This window comes from Mastigoproctus giganteus, chromosome 2 (genome assembly GCF_048544385.1).
Source record: "Mastigoproctus giganteus isolate SK-2022 chromosome 2, ASM4854438v1, whole genome shotgun sequence".
NCBI lineage: Eukaryota > Metazoa > Arthropoda > Arachnida > Uropygi > Thelyphonidae > Mastigoproctus > Mastigoproctus giganteus.
In genome coordinates this window covers 94267311-94285689 of record NC_143576.1, presented here as the reverse complement: position 1 = coordinate 94285689, position 18379 = coordinate 94267311, and the positions used below count along the sequence as shown (strand labels likewise).

The window sequence follows — 18379 nt, the reverse complement described above, 5'->3', positions numbered from 1 at the left end:
GAATAAATGATCCGCTTAATTCCCTGGCTTTCATTAGAGATTTCGTCTTCATTTATTGCTCCGTTTCTCTGACACGTGCTCATTATTTAGCATCGAGGATGACACGCGTTTTGATGCTAATATCTGGATTGATTATCGTATATTTTAATTTGTTATTGATAGCCGAGATTTTATGCGCGACTAATCGAGCGGTACGTTTTGAAGAGCATAAGTTTAAAATGAAATTTATGGGAAGAGTCAGGAACCCAATTGCCACTTCCTCCTCGGAATATTCCATTTATTTTTGGACAGATGAATCGACAGCTGAACATGCATTATAAGGATGTTATAACAACAAAACTTTTTCCCTAACTTTGTCACGTGGTCTAAGAAAGTTATCACTGAAACCATCCTCTACAGCGAGAAAGATTAAATGCAACTCAAATAACCACACTAAAACAGAGGTAAATCCTTAACGAGTGGCAACGATTCATTAAGCGAGCAGCCAGTAGAGGGCGCCCTGACGACTCTCCTTTCTTTAGATCTTTGTTATCCATCCCGGCTGCTATCAGTTCCCGCTCTATCTACGGCCACTCTTCTTTCTGGAGTTACAATGTGCCGGTTAATCTCTGCATCGCCGCTTCTTACGTCGCCACGACACGTTCCGATGTCGGCCGACACTCCCTGACTTCTCGATCTGTAGCGGGATGCTAGGTTCGTTGTTATGGAAACCATGTAATGCGAAAGGGCAAATTCCGCTGCTGGGACCGCTATAAGGTCGGAGAACTGCGTGGCAGGCGGTCGGCGTACGTTTGCGCTGCTCATGCCAGAGGGAAAAATGCGGAACGTGTTGCATCCTTTCGCTTCACCACGTGGATGGTCTCCCGTTTCGTGTGCACCAAGAACACTAGCGAGGGCAGTTGGACTAATAGTGATGACGGCGATATGGAGTACAGGGACCGCGGATGATATCCTGGACAGTTGGGATAAGGAGGAGCAGTTTGGACCCCTGCCTGGTAGCGATGAGGTGAGAATTCTTATTGCGATATCATTTAATTGAGGTTTCTTATGGTTCTTCGTGCATGGACTGATAACAGCTGTTGGATCACATCGGTAATGATCCTCTTTTATGAGATTGCTCTGCAGTTCATGATGAAAGAATGCTTATTAGTTTACTATATGGGCGACGAAATGTAGAAATTGCATAATGAGAGGGAGAGGGGACATAGATTACGCAGTTAACGATTTGTCACGTTGTGCATTTTTGAGCCGGTGTCAAGCACTCCAGTCAGTGGTTACTTTTATGAGTGTTATGCAACCACGCCATTCTGACTACAAAGAGTAGTCTGTTCTGTTTAACTACTACATTCCCTCTGGTCATTGGTTTTTAATCGTGGGATACACCAGTGTATTGTATGCCATTATAAAACTGCGATTCCTTTCAATCTCAAAAGGCTCTGTTGGGTTGATGTTTGGCTATTGGCCAGTCGGGCAAAATGAGAAGGATGCCATTCTCCCAAAGTCATTCCAGCTCACACTCCATATCACGGTGTAATGGTAATAAACATTATCAAGGGAGGGGGAGAATAGACGGTCATAGGACATGTCCTTAAAGATGTTTAAGCAGACTGTCTTCTAGATGATTCCTCATTCATGGGTAACAGGAATTCCTGTCTCTCCTGACAAAATATTTAATATACTAACTGGAAGGCTTCAGGCTGGTTTTTCTCCATATTAGCAGGATCCTTGCTCCTCCACAGACATTTCAGAAGAGTGCATATACGTAACGGTAGTATGGAACTGGGCCAGCTTCTGCAGCAGCGTTAAGTTACATTGTCCATAGACTCATGCATTGGGATAGTTGCCGTAATCCCCGATTACATTTTATAATAGTAATACTAAATACAAGAAAAGGTTGTTAATGACCGCAACACTGAAGTATCGCGAGCCCTCGCAACTAGAACAATAACTAGGGCTGCTGTCTTCATTGTGTAAAAAAATTCTGGGGCCGAGTCCCGTACACTCAGGAGAAATTTTATGTATTTTTCTCACCGTGATTCTGGAAACTCGGGTTTGTCATCTATTAAACATAGAAATAAGCGCAATATACAGAAACATCTCACTGCTTTAGTTACCTCGTCGAAAATTCTAAAATATCCAGTAATATCATGGAATAGTTTAGGAATAGACACCCACATTGACAGGTTTTGTTTGAATTAGTGATGCTTCCTAGTAATTTTTGCTGCTCTGCAGAGTTTTGAATATCAGATTCACCGTTTACAACGTTGCACGGATGAATAATGTTGCATGCACATCGAGGGATAGGTGAAAATGCTGATTTCGCCCTCACAGCATTTAGTTTCCAGTTCTGCGCAGCTGTTCATACGTGATTGATGACTTCTATAACCATTTTTGTAAATGGAGACGGAAGAAGTCCTCGTAATTCCTAGCTACTATCAGTCATCCTTCGATACTAATTTTTCAAATGCTGTTGAACTTCGATAATCAGTGAGTTTATCGAAGAAGTATTCATTACATTGGTAATATTCTTTTCCTGCGTTCAATCTTTTTTCTGGACGATGCTATATCATTTTAAAGAAATATAACGAAATAAATCTCCATCCCAGTAACAAAATTCTTAAAAACATGACAAAACGACCACATGCAAAAACTGAAGCCTTTCATTTATTCTTTGAAAGGGAAAACTAACACAACCAGTTGTTTGGTCTCTCAACGTAGTCCAGATATCTGACACGTCGTGTGTCTCTCCATATCGGATTGCATTCCGATAAGGGGGGGGGGTGTTGCCGTTTTCTGAGCGCTTACAGAAGCATTCTGACATTACAGAGAAGGCAACGAGGAAGAATTTGTCCCTTATTGTGTGATGTATCCATCGCAACATTCGGCGAAGTCTCGTTTTGATCGATCCACGTAGTTCGCAATTCGTACAACTCAAAAGTGGAACGTGGGAGCAAGTTTCGAAAGTTCCTGCGAACAATTTAAAATGCAAACCTTCGGGAAAACATGAGTAATTTAGAAAGTTGATGGATATTTACTTTTCCTTCCAGTTTATTTTTGTCTTTCAGTTACTTCTGTAACTTTAGTGCGTGTTTAAATAATTCTGCCTTGTTTATTCAGAATTATTACAAATATTTTTAGGTATAAGATAGCATAATTTTCTTGGCAATAAATAGAATTTTACGCAGTTCTGTAGGCATTGAAACCTCCGCAAAGAATCCACAATTCCTAAGTAAACTTCAAGTGGAGGGAGATTAGGGGAGTAGCGGGAGCAGTATTGGCATCTTGAAGGGTAATCAAACTTCCCCGCCTGGCACCACCTGTGCTATAATCTTAATAAATTGTATTTCACCGCGTTATCTGCATTCACCGTTGCGTATAATCTTTAAGGATCTTATCGCTTGTTAGGTCTAGAGATTTCGTGGAGTGCTTGTGTCTGGTAGGAACCCAATTGAGTTTGTTCTCGTTCTGAGGCGCTGTGAATTAATTAGACTAAAAGTGAACGGTCACCTTTGGGTTTTTAACTAAGAAATGATGTCCGCGAATTCTAGATTTATGCCATTGCTAGTTAGCTGGTCTAAGAAAGGGCTACAACACATTGTTCGCGAAATTAGTTTTTCATCCCACAGAGAGATATTAGGAGTGTAAGCCTATGAATTTATAAACACACGATTCGTATCAAAAACAGCCAGAGAAATCTCTAAGTAACAAGTTTATTTCTCAAACAGTTTAACATAAAAATATCCGAATTTGTCCTTTTGGGTATTTAGGTGAACTTGAAAATTTCACCTAAATTTCAAGAGATATTAAGAAGCAGGAATTCATTTATATTATTTTTTGTGTTTATGGTTATTTAGGAGAGAAGCGGATAAGTCCTAGTGAGACTCCTTCCAGTCACATAGCTCCCTGAGGAGCTGTTGTGGCCACCAATAAATTCCTACAACTGCATCCATCAGGTGCTCTACGAGCGGCATATCAAAGTGTTTTTCCCAGAAGTTCACTGATCCCATCCTTCCACCTCGTTGCAGATCTTCCTCTTCATCTCAATTTTTCCTTCTTAGCGGGTAGCACAGTGGATATGATCACCCTCTTCTCCACATCGCGTGCAAAATGTCCGGGTTGGAATCCCGTCAATGATGGGAGGAATTTAAGGGCTTTTCCACAACGTGGCAGAGTTAGTCGGTTTCAGGCGAGGGTTGCATGGTTTTTCGTCAGGTAAACAGGCAAATTGTCCGTTGAATGCGCATTTTACACGCAATAATACAAACTCCTTAGCCTTAGATGCGAAAGCGATCAAGGGAGGAATAAATTGCTTCATATGGCAAGCATAAATTGTCCAGTGTCTGTATTTTTTTTTCACTTCTGATTCCTCACGAAATATCCATATACTAAATTCTCTTAATGAGTTACTGACAACTAGATGTGATTAATTTTATAAGACCCTCTTACCAGATGAGCTGTGACGATGGAGAGAAAGAAAATTAAACTGACATTAGTCTAAGATTGCGCTGCAATTTCGAATGCATTCTGCATCTTCAGATTATCGCGGAAACGAATTCTAATTCGTTTACGAAAGAAATTTAAAAAATCATTAAAGTTAAGAAGGAAATTAAATAAAAATAATGCTCATGTGATATTCACAAATTGCTTAGAAAAAGCTAAATTTTATATATACAATAAATAGAATTTTACGCAGAGGTAAAGGTAAATAGAGATTAATAATTTTATTATTAAATCTGAATCGGATATTATCTGTAGCGTAATTTTCCGCTTTTGTGTGGAACAGCGAATCTGCAAATAACACGAATTCAGTACTGTCTGTTGAAAAATGGGACTTAGGATGGCACTCAAAGATTTTCTTTTATCTGAAGTAAACGATTGTGGCTATCGGTGGTGTGCAAAGGTCCCTTTAATCCGTTCTCGAGTCTACTGGGATTCCGAGCTTATTTTCCTTGTTCCAGTCCTGCTAATAATTTGACCAAGTATTGTCCACAGCGGACAGTTTTTCCTTGTATTACAAAAGTAAACAGCGCCAAACCTCCTGTTTAGCTAGCGGATGAAATGAAGCCATTTCTTACCCATCTACATCTTGTAAGAAACCGTAAAAAACCACCGTACAAAGATAAGAAACTTGTTAATTTTTGAAGAGGAACATGAGACGCCGTCTTCCTTGACCGAGCAAACGAACCATCCCCCGAAGGCAACTACGTTAGTTGTTTATGAGGTCGTCAGTTAAAACTATGGAAGCTCGTTGGGGTTGAGAGTAATTAAAGTCGCTCCGTATTCCGGAAATGAAAGAGAACGCAGTAATGAAAGTAATTTTTTTCTTCTCGACATTCGGGGCATCCGCGATTTATATTTAGAGGGAGGCGGAATCCCCCGCAGGCTCTTTTGATGTAGTTACTGCGTAATTTTCTTTCTGTTTTTCTTTATCGTCAGCTAGAGGACTTATAGGACACGAGATACACCACAGTTTACACTTCATTCTTTTTCTTCTGTGATATGCCTTCGCTTGGTGACACAGAGAGGGAGATCGGTAAATAAGATGCTACCTCTTATTTGTGTGCAGCTCCTAAGAGAGTAACTGTAAGCGATGAAGAGAGATGCAGTTGGAGGAGGGGGGAAGGCGAATGGTAGCATGATATCACCGCTCAACCTAACCGAAGGGAGAAGTTAGAACATCTTTGATGCTTTAAGATAACGTTGCCAACAGTCCTTCATGCATAATAAAGACTCGGGGGATGTACTCAACAGCAATTGAAACTTCAAGGCGAGTAGATTATAAATAATAAGGCTGAAGGCACAAGATGAATTCTAATGTCCCTTTTGTGGTAGTTAAAAATTGAAAACTCGTCTTCAGACATGTTGTTTATCAAATTCACCACAACACTTCACTTCCCTTTTCACTTTCAATTGTTTGCTTCCACTGCTACACAATTGCGCAGGAAATGTAAACTTCTGCTCTGCAATTACGACTGGCAAGCGTAAACTTCCCACTCAAATAAAGGGCTCGTCCGGCGCGTGGATTTTTCTCACATCTCCGTTTTCATTGCGCTCTGTAAGGTTATTGTACCCCGGTTTCCTGTGAAAAATGGGAACAAACGCTGCCATTGATACTCCCAATAACTCATGGACTTTCCATAAGTCCACATAATGCCTGATGCTAGAATAGTCATCTCGCTAGCGAAGGGGGTGTCGGTGTACGAAGCATTGCATTCAGCAATCTCTCGTTAGGCATGAAAATCTGGATTTAAGCATGTTCACGTTGGGATTAGTTTTCTAGTGGTCAGTAATGCTCTCTTAATACCTTAAATAAGTAAGAGGAAATCTTATGTATAAATGACCACGGGTGGCGCTTGTACATTATACACTATTGGATAGAAATATTGGAAGCACGTGCCTTTTTAGACACGTTAGCGTATATCCGGAATGCGCTTATTATTTTCACCATGTCCGTCCATCCGCATGTAATAACCCGGCTCCTAGTGGAGAGGATTAATTTTCATGAAATTTCATTTATCAGTCCGATTTTAATGAAATTTGTGCAGCTATAAACATCTTATTAATACCATAATAATGAAGCTATTAATTAACTATTAGAAATAATACACACTTTGGATATTTTCTTTATCAATATGGTTTTAAACGCATCCTACATAACTCAAATCTTTCACAAGGAAGTTTTTTTAAGGTTTGCGTGCCCTTCTATCTAGGAAAATGGCGAATAATACTAAAGGTGTGGATTTGGGTATGGGATTAGTGGTAGTGACAGCACAAAGGAGTGTTGGGGAGATCCCAGATGGTGTCAGGAATGGCGTCTTCCGTGTTAGAACAATAATGTACAATATTATCAAAGCCTTGATGGAAACAGCCTGGTTATGTAGAATGTTGTCTAGACAGCAAAATCCACTGATTCCTCATGGTATTTGGTTTCTATTTAGACAGAAAAACTCGGCCATAATGTCTGAAAGATTACTATAAGCTCCTCTCCTCTATCAATCCGGATGGGAAGCACAGCCTTTTATATTGTCGAAGAATAACCTCCGATGGCCAAGTGAAACATCGCAGTTAAAGAATAACTGTCTGTTGACCTTTTATTTAGTGATGGAAAACCCAGCCAAAATCAGTTCGGTTTTCTAGAAATAATACGCAAGTTGGTTAATGGATGCAGTGCGTTATATCTCAGGAGCATTAGGAAATAGCAATAATTCGAAATTTATCACAAAAAAGAAAACAGAGCAAAAAAGCAACGAATTTTATGCGCTAACCAAGAAAATTTCATTTCTGCGCATTCACCAAATTGCACATTTATTCCGCTAACCAGAGAATGGCAACAAACAATATCTAGTGCGTTCAGTGACAATATATGGTCTGAACAGGGGAGTGGATCAAATAAATTATTGGTGTAGGGGATCAAATTATTGGTGTACGTTTAGTAGGGGCATCAGTGACTAAAACTGCTGATTTGTTTAATGTATCTAGGACAACTGTATCGAAAGTGAAGTCTGCATTCGTGAAGTATGGAAAAACAAAATCTGAAAGGACGAATTGTGGCAGAAAATGAAAGCTGACTGAAGAGACCACGTATACTGAAAAGGATTGTAGTTCGAAAACATAAAACTACTGCCTTAAAATCGTTGCAGAATTTAATGCGAGTCCAAGTCCAGTTTCTACAAAAACAGTTGTACTAGACTAGCTACAAGGCTAACTGGAAGAGGAGAGGGAAATTGATAGGAAACACTCCTCACACTTCTTCTGTAACAAGCTATCGTGGGTAATACACTAATAATGACCGTTGAATCAGTGACTCCAGTCATCATAAGTCTTATAACTCGGTTTAGCAGAATCGAAGCAGAAAAGAGGTTTGGGTTTGAGTCTCGTCGAGACACACAAGGCGTGGAAATAAAACAATCGTAATCGCTGCCCCTCTAGATGGCTGATGACAGAGGGGTGAAGCGGGGGCACAAATATACAGGGTCTGCCTGGCATTATCGATAATCTTTCTCCTGGGCAGTAGGAGTCTCATTTCTACTTTTAGTAAGCTTCCGCAACAAAAGGGATCAGTTCATTATGGACCACTCAACATTGAATACAGTGGGTTTTCAAAAGTAAGTCTTTCGTTACAATGCAACTTAATTTTTGCGGTCATTTTCCATCAAGATAAAAAAAAGTCGTGGAGAGAATTTTAAAAACCACTGGCACTGTAACAGAGAAAGCCACCATAGGCTCCTCATACTGTACTCGGCATCACTCAGAAGTACTGTCTTATAAAATCATACTGTACTACTTAGAATGCGGGAATGAGTTCGTTTGTTTGTTTGTTGTTGTTGTTGTAGGGTTTTAGGCGCATCAGCAATTTAGAGTATATCGCACCCCTATATAATATCTATAAATTGCATGTGTTCTGTGGCTGATTTGCTGTTTGTTGAACGAAAAAAAACCTGATGTTAGTTTTAACGTGGCTGAGACTAACTCAGCCACGTTGCGAAAAGATCCATAAAATTCCTCTCGTCATTGACAGAATTCGAACTCGGGTCTTTTTTTTTTTTGTTGGAGTCAGATGATATTTTCACCTCCCTTACAAAATGACTGATGTTCACCGACTCAGTGCAAACAGAAAAATGAATCGATCAAATTTCTATATGCATTTTACGGAGTTGATGCGGACAGAGCCTGAACTCGACTCGAAAAGAAACTGTTTGAGCGATGAAACATTTTTTTCTCGAATGATGGCGTGGAGAAAATTATCGCTGTGGAGTTGCCGATAATTCTCTTTCAGTTCAGGAACTACCATTTCAATCACCGGAAGGGATCGAAGTCAGAAAATGAAAGCAGTCAGGTAGTTTCAATGTACTCTACTGGACCTGATTCGGGAGTTCCCACCCGAATTCTTTGCAGCACTTTGAAGAAATTAACGACACAGACGACATTTGGAATCAAAGTAACATCTCATATGGAAAGAACGAGTATGAATCTCTTAGGCGAAATCTTCACAGATTGGCTGATTTCTCGCTTTGAAGTTGTGCTATGGCTACCTCATTGACCTTATGGCACCTGACTTCTTACGGGAAATGCCTCACCTGTGTGCTTAACTAAGTCGAACAACTCAAGACGAGTATTTAAACAATTGCTGGGATAAATGATGAAATGACAGAAAAAGTTACCGCGAGTTCCACTCGACGTGTTCAAGGGTGCATAATATTGGAAGCGCACGGTCATTGTATTCATCTGTTTCAAAATAAACTCCCAGATGTGTAAAACAGATATGTGAGTTTGCGTTCTTTCAATAAAAAATCGTTTACTTTCAAAATGTCAGTTGTTTCTGACAAACCCCTGTACTTCCCCGTCCAGTTACAGTTAGTCTGGTAGCCGTTCTCGATATATACAGTGACAAATGATCGATCGAAATCGTATGATGTTGGTAAACTGAAATAGAAAAAATGCATTACTCATGTTTTCTGAGATACCAATAGAATATATGATGAAATATGATCTTACAAGAACCTCGATAATTTCAACTGGAGGGATGAACAGTAAGAGCGATTAGACAAATACTTAACAATGTGTGCATTGTTGCCTTGCAATTCTGTTATAAGCTAAATATGAGAAGTGTTATTTCCAATTTTGCTTTACATTATTGGTATTCAATTGTTCGTGTTCTATATAAAGAACCACGCATATTAGGAAGACACAAGTGGTGAATAGTTGAGCCATGGATGAGCAGCGGGTTTTGACTATGAGAATGATGGCCTTTCCAGGGGATTTAAAAATCCTAATGCGAAGCAAACTGGATACAGCTGGATGAGCATGGTGGAGACGACCTCGGCCAGGGGATTGTGGATCTGGATAGAGGCGGTATACTGTCGACTATCTTTCGCCAATAATCCTTCATTGGAGGAGAAGTTCGGGTTGGATGGAGGGTAATGGCTTAACGATCGAAAACGATCCATCGTGCTTTGATGGCTGTCTTCAGAGGGTTGTTTCTGCATTCTGTAACGAACACAAATTTCTACAGCATTCCAGTAGCGGAATAGTAGGGTTTTGCTAATTCGGAAAGTTCTGGTTCTGTCCCCGTCATCATACTGCATTTGTTTTGTCCAGTGATGATTGGAATGCCAAAAGTAATATTTAAGCAGGTTATCTTAAAAGGCCATCATTTGACTATGTGAATGATGGCCTTTCCAGGGGATTTAAAAATCCTAATGGAAAGCAAACTGGATACAGCTGGATGAGCATGGTGGAGACGACCTCGGCCAGGGGATTGTGGATCTGGATGGAGGCGGTATACTGTCGACTATCTTTCGCCAATAATCCTTCATTGGAGGAGAAGTTCGGGTTGGATGGAGGGTAATGGTTTGACGATCGAAAACGCTCCATCGTGCTTTGATGGCTGTCTTCAGAGGGTTGTTTCTACATTCTGTAAGGAACACAAATTTCTACAGCATTCCAGTAGCGGAATAGTAGGGTTTTGCTAATTCGGCAAGTTCTGGTTCTGTCCCCGTCGTCATACTGCATTTGTGTTTTGTCTAGTGATGATTGGAATTCCAAAAGTAATATTTAAGCAGGTTATGGCCTTTCCAGGGGATTTAAAAATCCTAATGCGAAGCAAACTGGATACAGCTGGATGAGCATGGTGGAGACGACCTCGGCCAGGGGATTGTGGATCTGGATAGAGGCGGTATACTGTCGACTATCTTTCGCCAATAATCCTTCATTGGAGGAGAAGTTCGGGTTGGATGGAGGGTAATGGTTTGACGATCGAAAACGCTCCATCGTGCTTTGATGGCTGTCTTCAGAGGGTTGTTTCTGCATTCTGTAACGAACACAAATTTCTACAGCATTCCAGAAGCGGAACAGTAGGGTTTTGCTAATTCGGAAAGTTCTGGTTCTGTCCCCGTCGTCATACTGCATTTGTGTTTTGTCCAGTGATGATTGGAATGCCAAAAGTAATATTTTAAGCAGGTTGAGTTAGTCGATTTTAGGGTTGGTAGGTGTAGAGAAATTTTAATGGCAACTCTGGGTTTTCGTCCAACAGACCGAGCCAGAGAATAACAGCAATGCACCGATGTCATCGTGAATATTCAAGGAACAAACGATGTGGCCAAGTTCTTCGACCTACCTTTTAACCATCTGTTGCTCTTTCTATGTAGAGGATCTAGACCAGCGGCTCGTGGATCTCAAGTTAATCTATCTGTTCTTGTCGCATCCTATTAGGATGAGACGTGGAGGATAATGGGCATGATGGTTAGGAGAGTAACATGCCTAGTATCCGGGCGCCTCCGTAGCCAGGTGGGCAGGAGCAGCAGTGCGTAGCACATGCTTCTTGATTACACTGGGGTTCGAGCCCGTGACCACCAAACACGGAAGATGCGGAAAGGTCAGAGAATGACCACCGCATATCCCCGGAGCAATATGGCCTTAGTTGCTAATGCTCCTAAAAACTAAACAACAACAGCCTAGTACCTGTGTTTCGAGGCAAAGCGTTGTACAGCAGAAGCGAAGCATAGAAAAGTAGAGGATCCTATAGCTATGCGCTATGAAAAGCCTAATAGTTATGGCGGGATGATGGGGTTGGGTGGAAGGTAATCCATCGGGGTAATTGTAAAATGCAAGCCCTTTAACGTAGATAACTAGAAGCAGATAAGTGTGCACTCCATCACACTACCACAATTTCCTATCACGCTTGCCTTAATGTGGTGGAATGCCGTGACCACCGATGACAGTATCGTTAAAGCAGTTTAAAAGTAGATCGCTTTAGTCGATCTCACGGTTAGGTAGATGTGGAGCCGTTTTTAATTAGTGGTAGTGACAGCACAAAGGAGTGTTGGGGAGATCCCAGATGGGGTCAGGAATGGCGTCTTCCGTGTTAGAACAATAATGTACAATATTATCAAAGCCTTGATGGGAAACAGCCTGGTTATGTAGAATATCTGTCTAGACAGCAAAATCCACTGATTCCTCATGGTATTTGGTTTCTATTTAGACAAAAAAACTCGGCCATAATGTCTGAAAGATTCCTATAAGCTCCTCTCCTCTATCCCTCCGGATGGGAAGCCTTTTATATTGTCGAAGAATAACCTCCGATGGCCAAGTGAAACATCGCACTTAAAGAATAACTGTCTATTGATCTTTATGTAGTGATAGAAAACCCAGCCAAAATCAGTTCGGTTTTCTAGAAATAATACGCAAGTTGGTTAATGGATGCAGTGCGTTATATCTCAGGCGCATTAGGAAATAGCGAAAATTCGAAATTTATCACAAAAAAGAAAACAGAGCAAAAAAAAGCAACGAATTTTATGCGCTAACGAAGAAAATTTCATTTCTGCGCATTCACCAAATTGCACATTTATTCCGCTAACCAGAGCATGGCAACAAACAATGTCTAGTGCGTTCAGTGACAATATATGGTCTGAACAGGGGAGTGGATCAAATAAATTATTGGTGTAGGGGACCAAATTATTGGTGTACGTTTAGTAGGGGCATCAGTGACTAAAACTGCTGATTTGTTTAATGTATCTAGGACAACTGTATCGAAAGTGAAGTCTGCATTCGTGAAGTATGGAAAAACAAAATCTGATAGGACGAATTGTGGCAGAAAATGAAAGCTGACTGAAGAGACCACGTATACTGAAAAGGATTGTAGTTCGAAAACATAAAACTACTGCCTTAAAATCGTTGCAGAATTTAATCGAGTCCAAGTCCAGTTTCTACAAAAACAGTTGTGCGAGATGATTGAAAATAATATATCAAATTTTCAGTCGAATTATTATTCGCACTTTTCCAACATCATCTGTGTCAGACCTCAAATGTGGAAGAGAATCAGCGATGGTTTGAACAGAAATCTTGGTATTCTTTAGGTCCTGTCATTACCTTGAACGGGCGAATTACTGCCACTGATTACCTTGATGTTCTGATTGACCATGTGCAAATATTGTTTTCCACAAACGGTGCCATTCTTCAAAATGATATTGCTCCAATACAAACAGCCAGATGTGTCCACTCTTGATTTGAAGGGCATGAAACTGAGGCTAAGCATTTCCTGTGAATAATCATCTGAACAATCATCACACTAAAATGCTATTGATCCACTGCGGACATATTTGGAGAGAAGAGTGTGAAGCAGACTTCCTCCCACCTTTATCATTCAAGGAGCTCGAAACTTTCCTTCATGAAGAATGGTCCAATATTCCTCTTAAGACAGTTCAAGGTTTATTTGAATCTATTCCACGTAGAATACAAGCAGTTTTAAAAGCAAAGGGTGGCCCAACATTATATTAGTGCATACCTTAACTCTTATCGCAGTTGTTGTTGTTTCCTATATTTTGTCCACCTCTGTATCTTGGTTGTTGATGGCCTATGTGTGATTTCTATGAAAAAAATAATTATTTTCTTAGGCCGATTTTAATGAAATTTGCGAAGACAACAAATCTGTCAGCAAGACACGTTTTTAATATAACTAACAAAATATAACATCGAAATCCACCCATTAGGATTCGAGGGATTACATCCTGACGGAAATGAAGACAATAGGCCCATTACGCCTAAAAACTACTTGTTTCTCCAACGTATAACTTGTAATTAGTGAATAAATTTTAAAAATTTCCTTACCCTACGCTTGAACTGGCAAGACATATTTGGTCAGATTCAGAAGATAAAAATTAAATAAAATTGTCTCGCCAATGAATAAAATTTATTTGAATATTGCGCTGGTTTTCCATCTCACGCTTAGCTTATTGAAAATTAAAATAACTATTTAAAAATTTTAAATAGTAAAGAAGCAAGATAGGAGGTGCAGGGATTTTGTTTATATAGAGAGATTTTCATAAGCAAAGATGTGGGACGTTTTGATTTCTATGATGATGCAGGCAATGCGGAGGATGGCAAGTAGCAAAAAGCTTAGTGTGTAAGAAGAGTATCAATAATACTCTTCTTCCATGTATGTGGAAAAAGCGAGTTCGATGTTCATAATGGAAGAATATTTATTGCTTTCTTTGCATTGTTGCCGAGTTATTGTCTTAGGGGAGGGAGAGAGGATTTTTCACCAAGAAAGAAGATGCACCTATCATCATAGAGGGTTTTTAGCACTATGTGGCATCACTATGTCGTGTTCTCAATCAAGTGGGTTCCATGGTCAGTGGGTTCCATCATAGAGGGTTTTTAGCACTATGTGGCATCACTATGTCGTGTTCTCAATCAAGTGGGTTCCATGGTCAGTCCGAGTGCGTTGCAGGAAAAAAAATCGTTCATTCACTTTAGGAATAACTTCAAAGAGCTTAAATTTCTCCCCTCTGACTGGAAGTATTTTTCGACCTCTGTCAGCAATGAGAATGGGATCTAGTCCGTTTCCACGTATCAACCACAGAACACACACTTTACACCTGCTCCTCATTCAGTTAGTTGCCTCAGTGATATTATTCTCAACATCTCAACCAAACTCGTGGCTTGAAGACGTGTAAATATGGGACAAATAATCTCCTCTACAAAGTGAACTTCTAGCATTAAACATTCATGAAACCTTAAAACAGACAATAGCAATTCTCTTGGTGGCTTATGCAACGAAATTGGAGAGAGAGAGAGAGAGAGAGAGAGATCCATGGAGTGACCTATCCACTCTTCATTGATTGTTGCCTTGACTGTGAAAGTAACATCACCTCCAGAGAACATCAACTACAAAATTTGTTTCGATATCAACCGAAGCTAGGAAGCGCTCACTTAGTTCTGGTTTACTTAGAACTGAGTGAAGGAACACAACCAAGCACACTGTGAGAGAGATTTACCGTGAAAGAATCGAACAGAGTGGTTGAAAGAGCCACGTGGCTGCATAAAGTGATGGGCACGTTGTAAGGCTATGACAAGGAAGTCCCGGAGCTGATTTGCTGTGATGTGCCAGTGGATCGTGACATGGCATATTTCTGAGTTCGTTAAGAAAAGATTGTCTTTCGGACAAGTTTTCGTGTCGCATGACAAGACGTTCCTTAATTTTCCTTTGAATAAGGCAGAAAGAAGAGTACCGACACGCGAGATTCTTACCTTCGTATGTAGTTTAGAGAAAGGGCACTTAATGAACCCGACTCGTCTGAAGACGCCACGGGGGGAAAGTTAGCAGTGACAGACAACTCCGATAAACAGCAGTGGTTGGCGCAGCTGTTGTAAGCCAATTGTGCTTTGCCTATTTTCTTCATTGAATGTACTTCTCGGGAGTCAAGCGACTCCAGAAAATGAGGGAGATGAGTTCGTTCATTCCTTCTTGGATTGCTTGCCAACTGTATCATTTTAAAATGTCTGTACCAAAAACACCTTTGGTGCGGTTGTTTTTTTTCTTTATTCCTGTAGTCGGAAATTGGTTTAGCTTTGGAATTGTGCGCTGAACCCAATTTTTAAATAAGCCTAATAATTAAAAACTTTCTTACTGAAAGAAAACTTCCTATAATCCAATGCAAGCCTCCTCCCCAGCAATTTGACACACACTCTCTCTCTCTCTCTCTCTCTCTCTCTCTCTGTCTCTCTCTCTCTCTCTCTCTCTCTCTCTCTGTTTTCTGGAATCATTTGTAACAGTGAAAATTTCGCCTTCATTCAACTTACAATTCCGTTTCAGAGCCTTATGGATCTCAATCAGTTCTTATTCAATTATAACCACTGTGCTACCACGAGTACCCTCGTGGGTAGCACAGTGGTTATAATCAATAGAAAAGATTTCTAATTCCGTCAATGATTCGAGAAATTTCTATTGACTTTTTCACACCGCGGCTGAGGTAGTTCGGTCTCGGATGAGGACTGCATGGTTTTTTCCTCCGGAAAATTAGAGGAAAATCGTCCAGCAAACAGAAAATCGACCTCAGAACACAAGCAGTTTACAGACAATATACACGGAGCAATATGGCCTGAGTCGCTGATGCTCTTAAAATCCCCTACTACTACAACAGCAACCTCGTGAGAGAAACTCGTCACCACCATGGGGATTACTGACTCCGGGGGGGCCGTATAAAATTTCCACTAACAAACTCCCCAAAGGGAGGTTAACTCCACTCTAACCTCGCAGGGTACAATGGCAACCAATTGGCACGACTCGATAAGTAACATTTGGATATCCTGTTCTCACCATTGGGTGACTTCAGATCACCTGACTAGCTGGAGATCTGCCAACAGAACGATACCTATGATACAGTCCAGGACTAGTAGCCCGTGATCATCAAAAAAACTGCAGCAGACCCTAGCCAGTACCAAAGATAAATGTCTTGGCTCCGACCACTTTGAAGTTGAAATTCTGAAAAAGAGCCATAGAAATAAATCCCAAATATTTTCATTGATCTTTTCAATAAAAATGCCTTTCCTCTGGTCTTTCTAGATGAAAGAAACTTGCTCATTTCAGACTTCTTATCAAGAACCCAAAGAAACCGCCAGAAGAACCCTACTCATACCTTCTGATTGCTTTGGTTTCCGCTGTCAGGAAACTCCTTTAAAGGTTTCTCCTCCTCAGAGTAGATCAACATTGCACAAACGCAGGTCTTCAAGCTGAAAGCCAATGGGGTTCCGTCCGTGTAGATGCGCTGAAGATGTCTACCAACTCACTGCACAAATAACTTCCTCGCCATCTCAGTGGATTTTTCTGCAGCTTTTGATATACCCTGGCATCCTTAGGCACCTTTGATTACACTTCCTATAGCAGTGTCACTCGTCCACAAGGGGTGTTCCCAGGGCTCTGTTCTGGGTCTCTTCCTGTGGAACATTGTGCTTGATGAGCTACTCAACGTGGATCTGGGCCTTGTCACAGCACAGGCCTATGCTTGGATGACCTTATCGTGACTCTCGCTGCCGATAAGAGCATCACTCGAAACTTCAGAAAGCAGTGCCCTACAACACCTTCAGGAATAGGCAGATTTGCATGCGCTTTTAATTTCTCCAAAAAAATTCAGAATACATATTTTTAAAAGTATTTCCCCCCCCCACAATCAAATTGGCGGGGAAAACTATCAAACCTTGGCAGGGCACGAGATACTTGAGTCCCTGACAAGCTCCCAATTACACTTGTTTCTAGGACAAGCACCGGTTTTTTTTTTTTTCAGTGACTCGAATTCTTCTAGTAATGCACCAAATTTTAATTTGAGATCATTAGCATACTTTACAGGGTAAATCTGTAAACTATGCAAATGAATATGTAAATAGGACAGTTTAAAATATCTCAATTAGTTGTGGTAGATCAGGCTACCGTAATCTACTCCGAGTGAGTTTCCTGTTTTTGCCACCAGGGATTAGATTTATTTTAGAACTTTTTCAAATACTACTCGTTGTTTTTCTGGCCAGGGTGTTATGTTATGTGACCTTTCGTGTTGGAAATTCAAATAAAAGCGTTTTTTTAAATCAAACTTTGTTTTCAATTGTGTTGTTTGCCGTGTGGAGAGGGATTTCCTTGTTTGCCATGGGTAATGTCTCTTTAATGGGATGATGAGAGAGAACTGTGCTCCAAATGACGCATCAAGCTGTGCATATCGACCGGGGATCATTTATAGTAGCGTGTTATCGAACTGTAGCCATCAATTTGTATCGTATTGAATCTTTGGATGTTTTGGTTCTTCCTCGGCTCGGCATTTGCCTATTGCGCCATAGTATGGAGTTGAATTTAAAATTAAACTCCTTGAGATAAATTAAGCACTCCTTTAAAAATTAAATTTTAAATACATCGTTAAAACATAGCGATAATAAAAAGGGTGGCTTGGTTTCGAAACTCATCTTTGATACCATTATTCATCGAATCCTGATTACTCCTCATCTGCGCTTCATAAAAATTAAGTCATTTTAATTCTGAAATCAGTCTTCTTGAGATTTGAGAGGCACTGATCTCCTCTGTATACAGCAGTTGTGCTAAGAGTGTTCCGGTCCTTTACATGGTTGTTAGACACTTTCAGGCTTTCTATTAATTTCCACTGCACTATATCGGAATATAAACTAACCTGGTCGTAAATTAAATTGTTAATTACGAGATTGAGATGCCATGTTTGCATAAATCTACGAACAGAGCCGAATTCATATTAGGGTAGTGGCAATGGTAGTCTACTTGAGTCAATATGCGAAGTAATATTCGAACCCGTAATTGCAAGAACTGTGAAGAGTGATTTCATCCAATATCACGTAGTTTCGAGTGAGATAAAGAGGATACCTGAACAACACTATTAATGGCTGAAAATCGCCGTGTGTTGGTGAGCCGATTGTACTCTCATCGGTGGTGGAAACTTATAAATGAAGACCTTCTTCAAGACTACAATTACAGATGTTTTGCTTACTTTAAAGTCCATGAAAAAGACGGTAGCCTCAATTAAGAGCACCGCTATTTTAAGTCTTTCTGCATATTACTTTTAAATGTACCTTAAAAGACTGGTTCATTAAT

At 40.3% G+C, this 18379-nt stretch overlaps 1 protein-coding gene across 1 annotated transcript in view; it reads left to right on the top strand.

The window, feature by feature from the left end:
- The first annotated feature begins 573 nt into the window (after positions 1–573).
- LOC150089432 (CCN family member 5-like) overlaps positions 574–18379 on the top strand; it is a 115096-nt gene continuing 97290 nt past the window's right edge. The window contains exon 1 of the mRNA XM_090368588.1: positions 574–1006. Within this exon, the coding sequence (XP_090224714.1) occupies positions 803–1006 (204 nt within the window). The 5' untranslated portion in view covers positions 574–802. The remainder of the gene's footprint in view (positions 1007–18379) is intronic.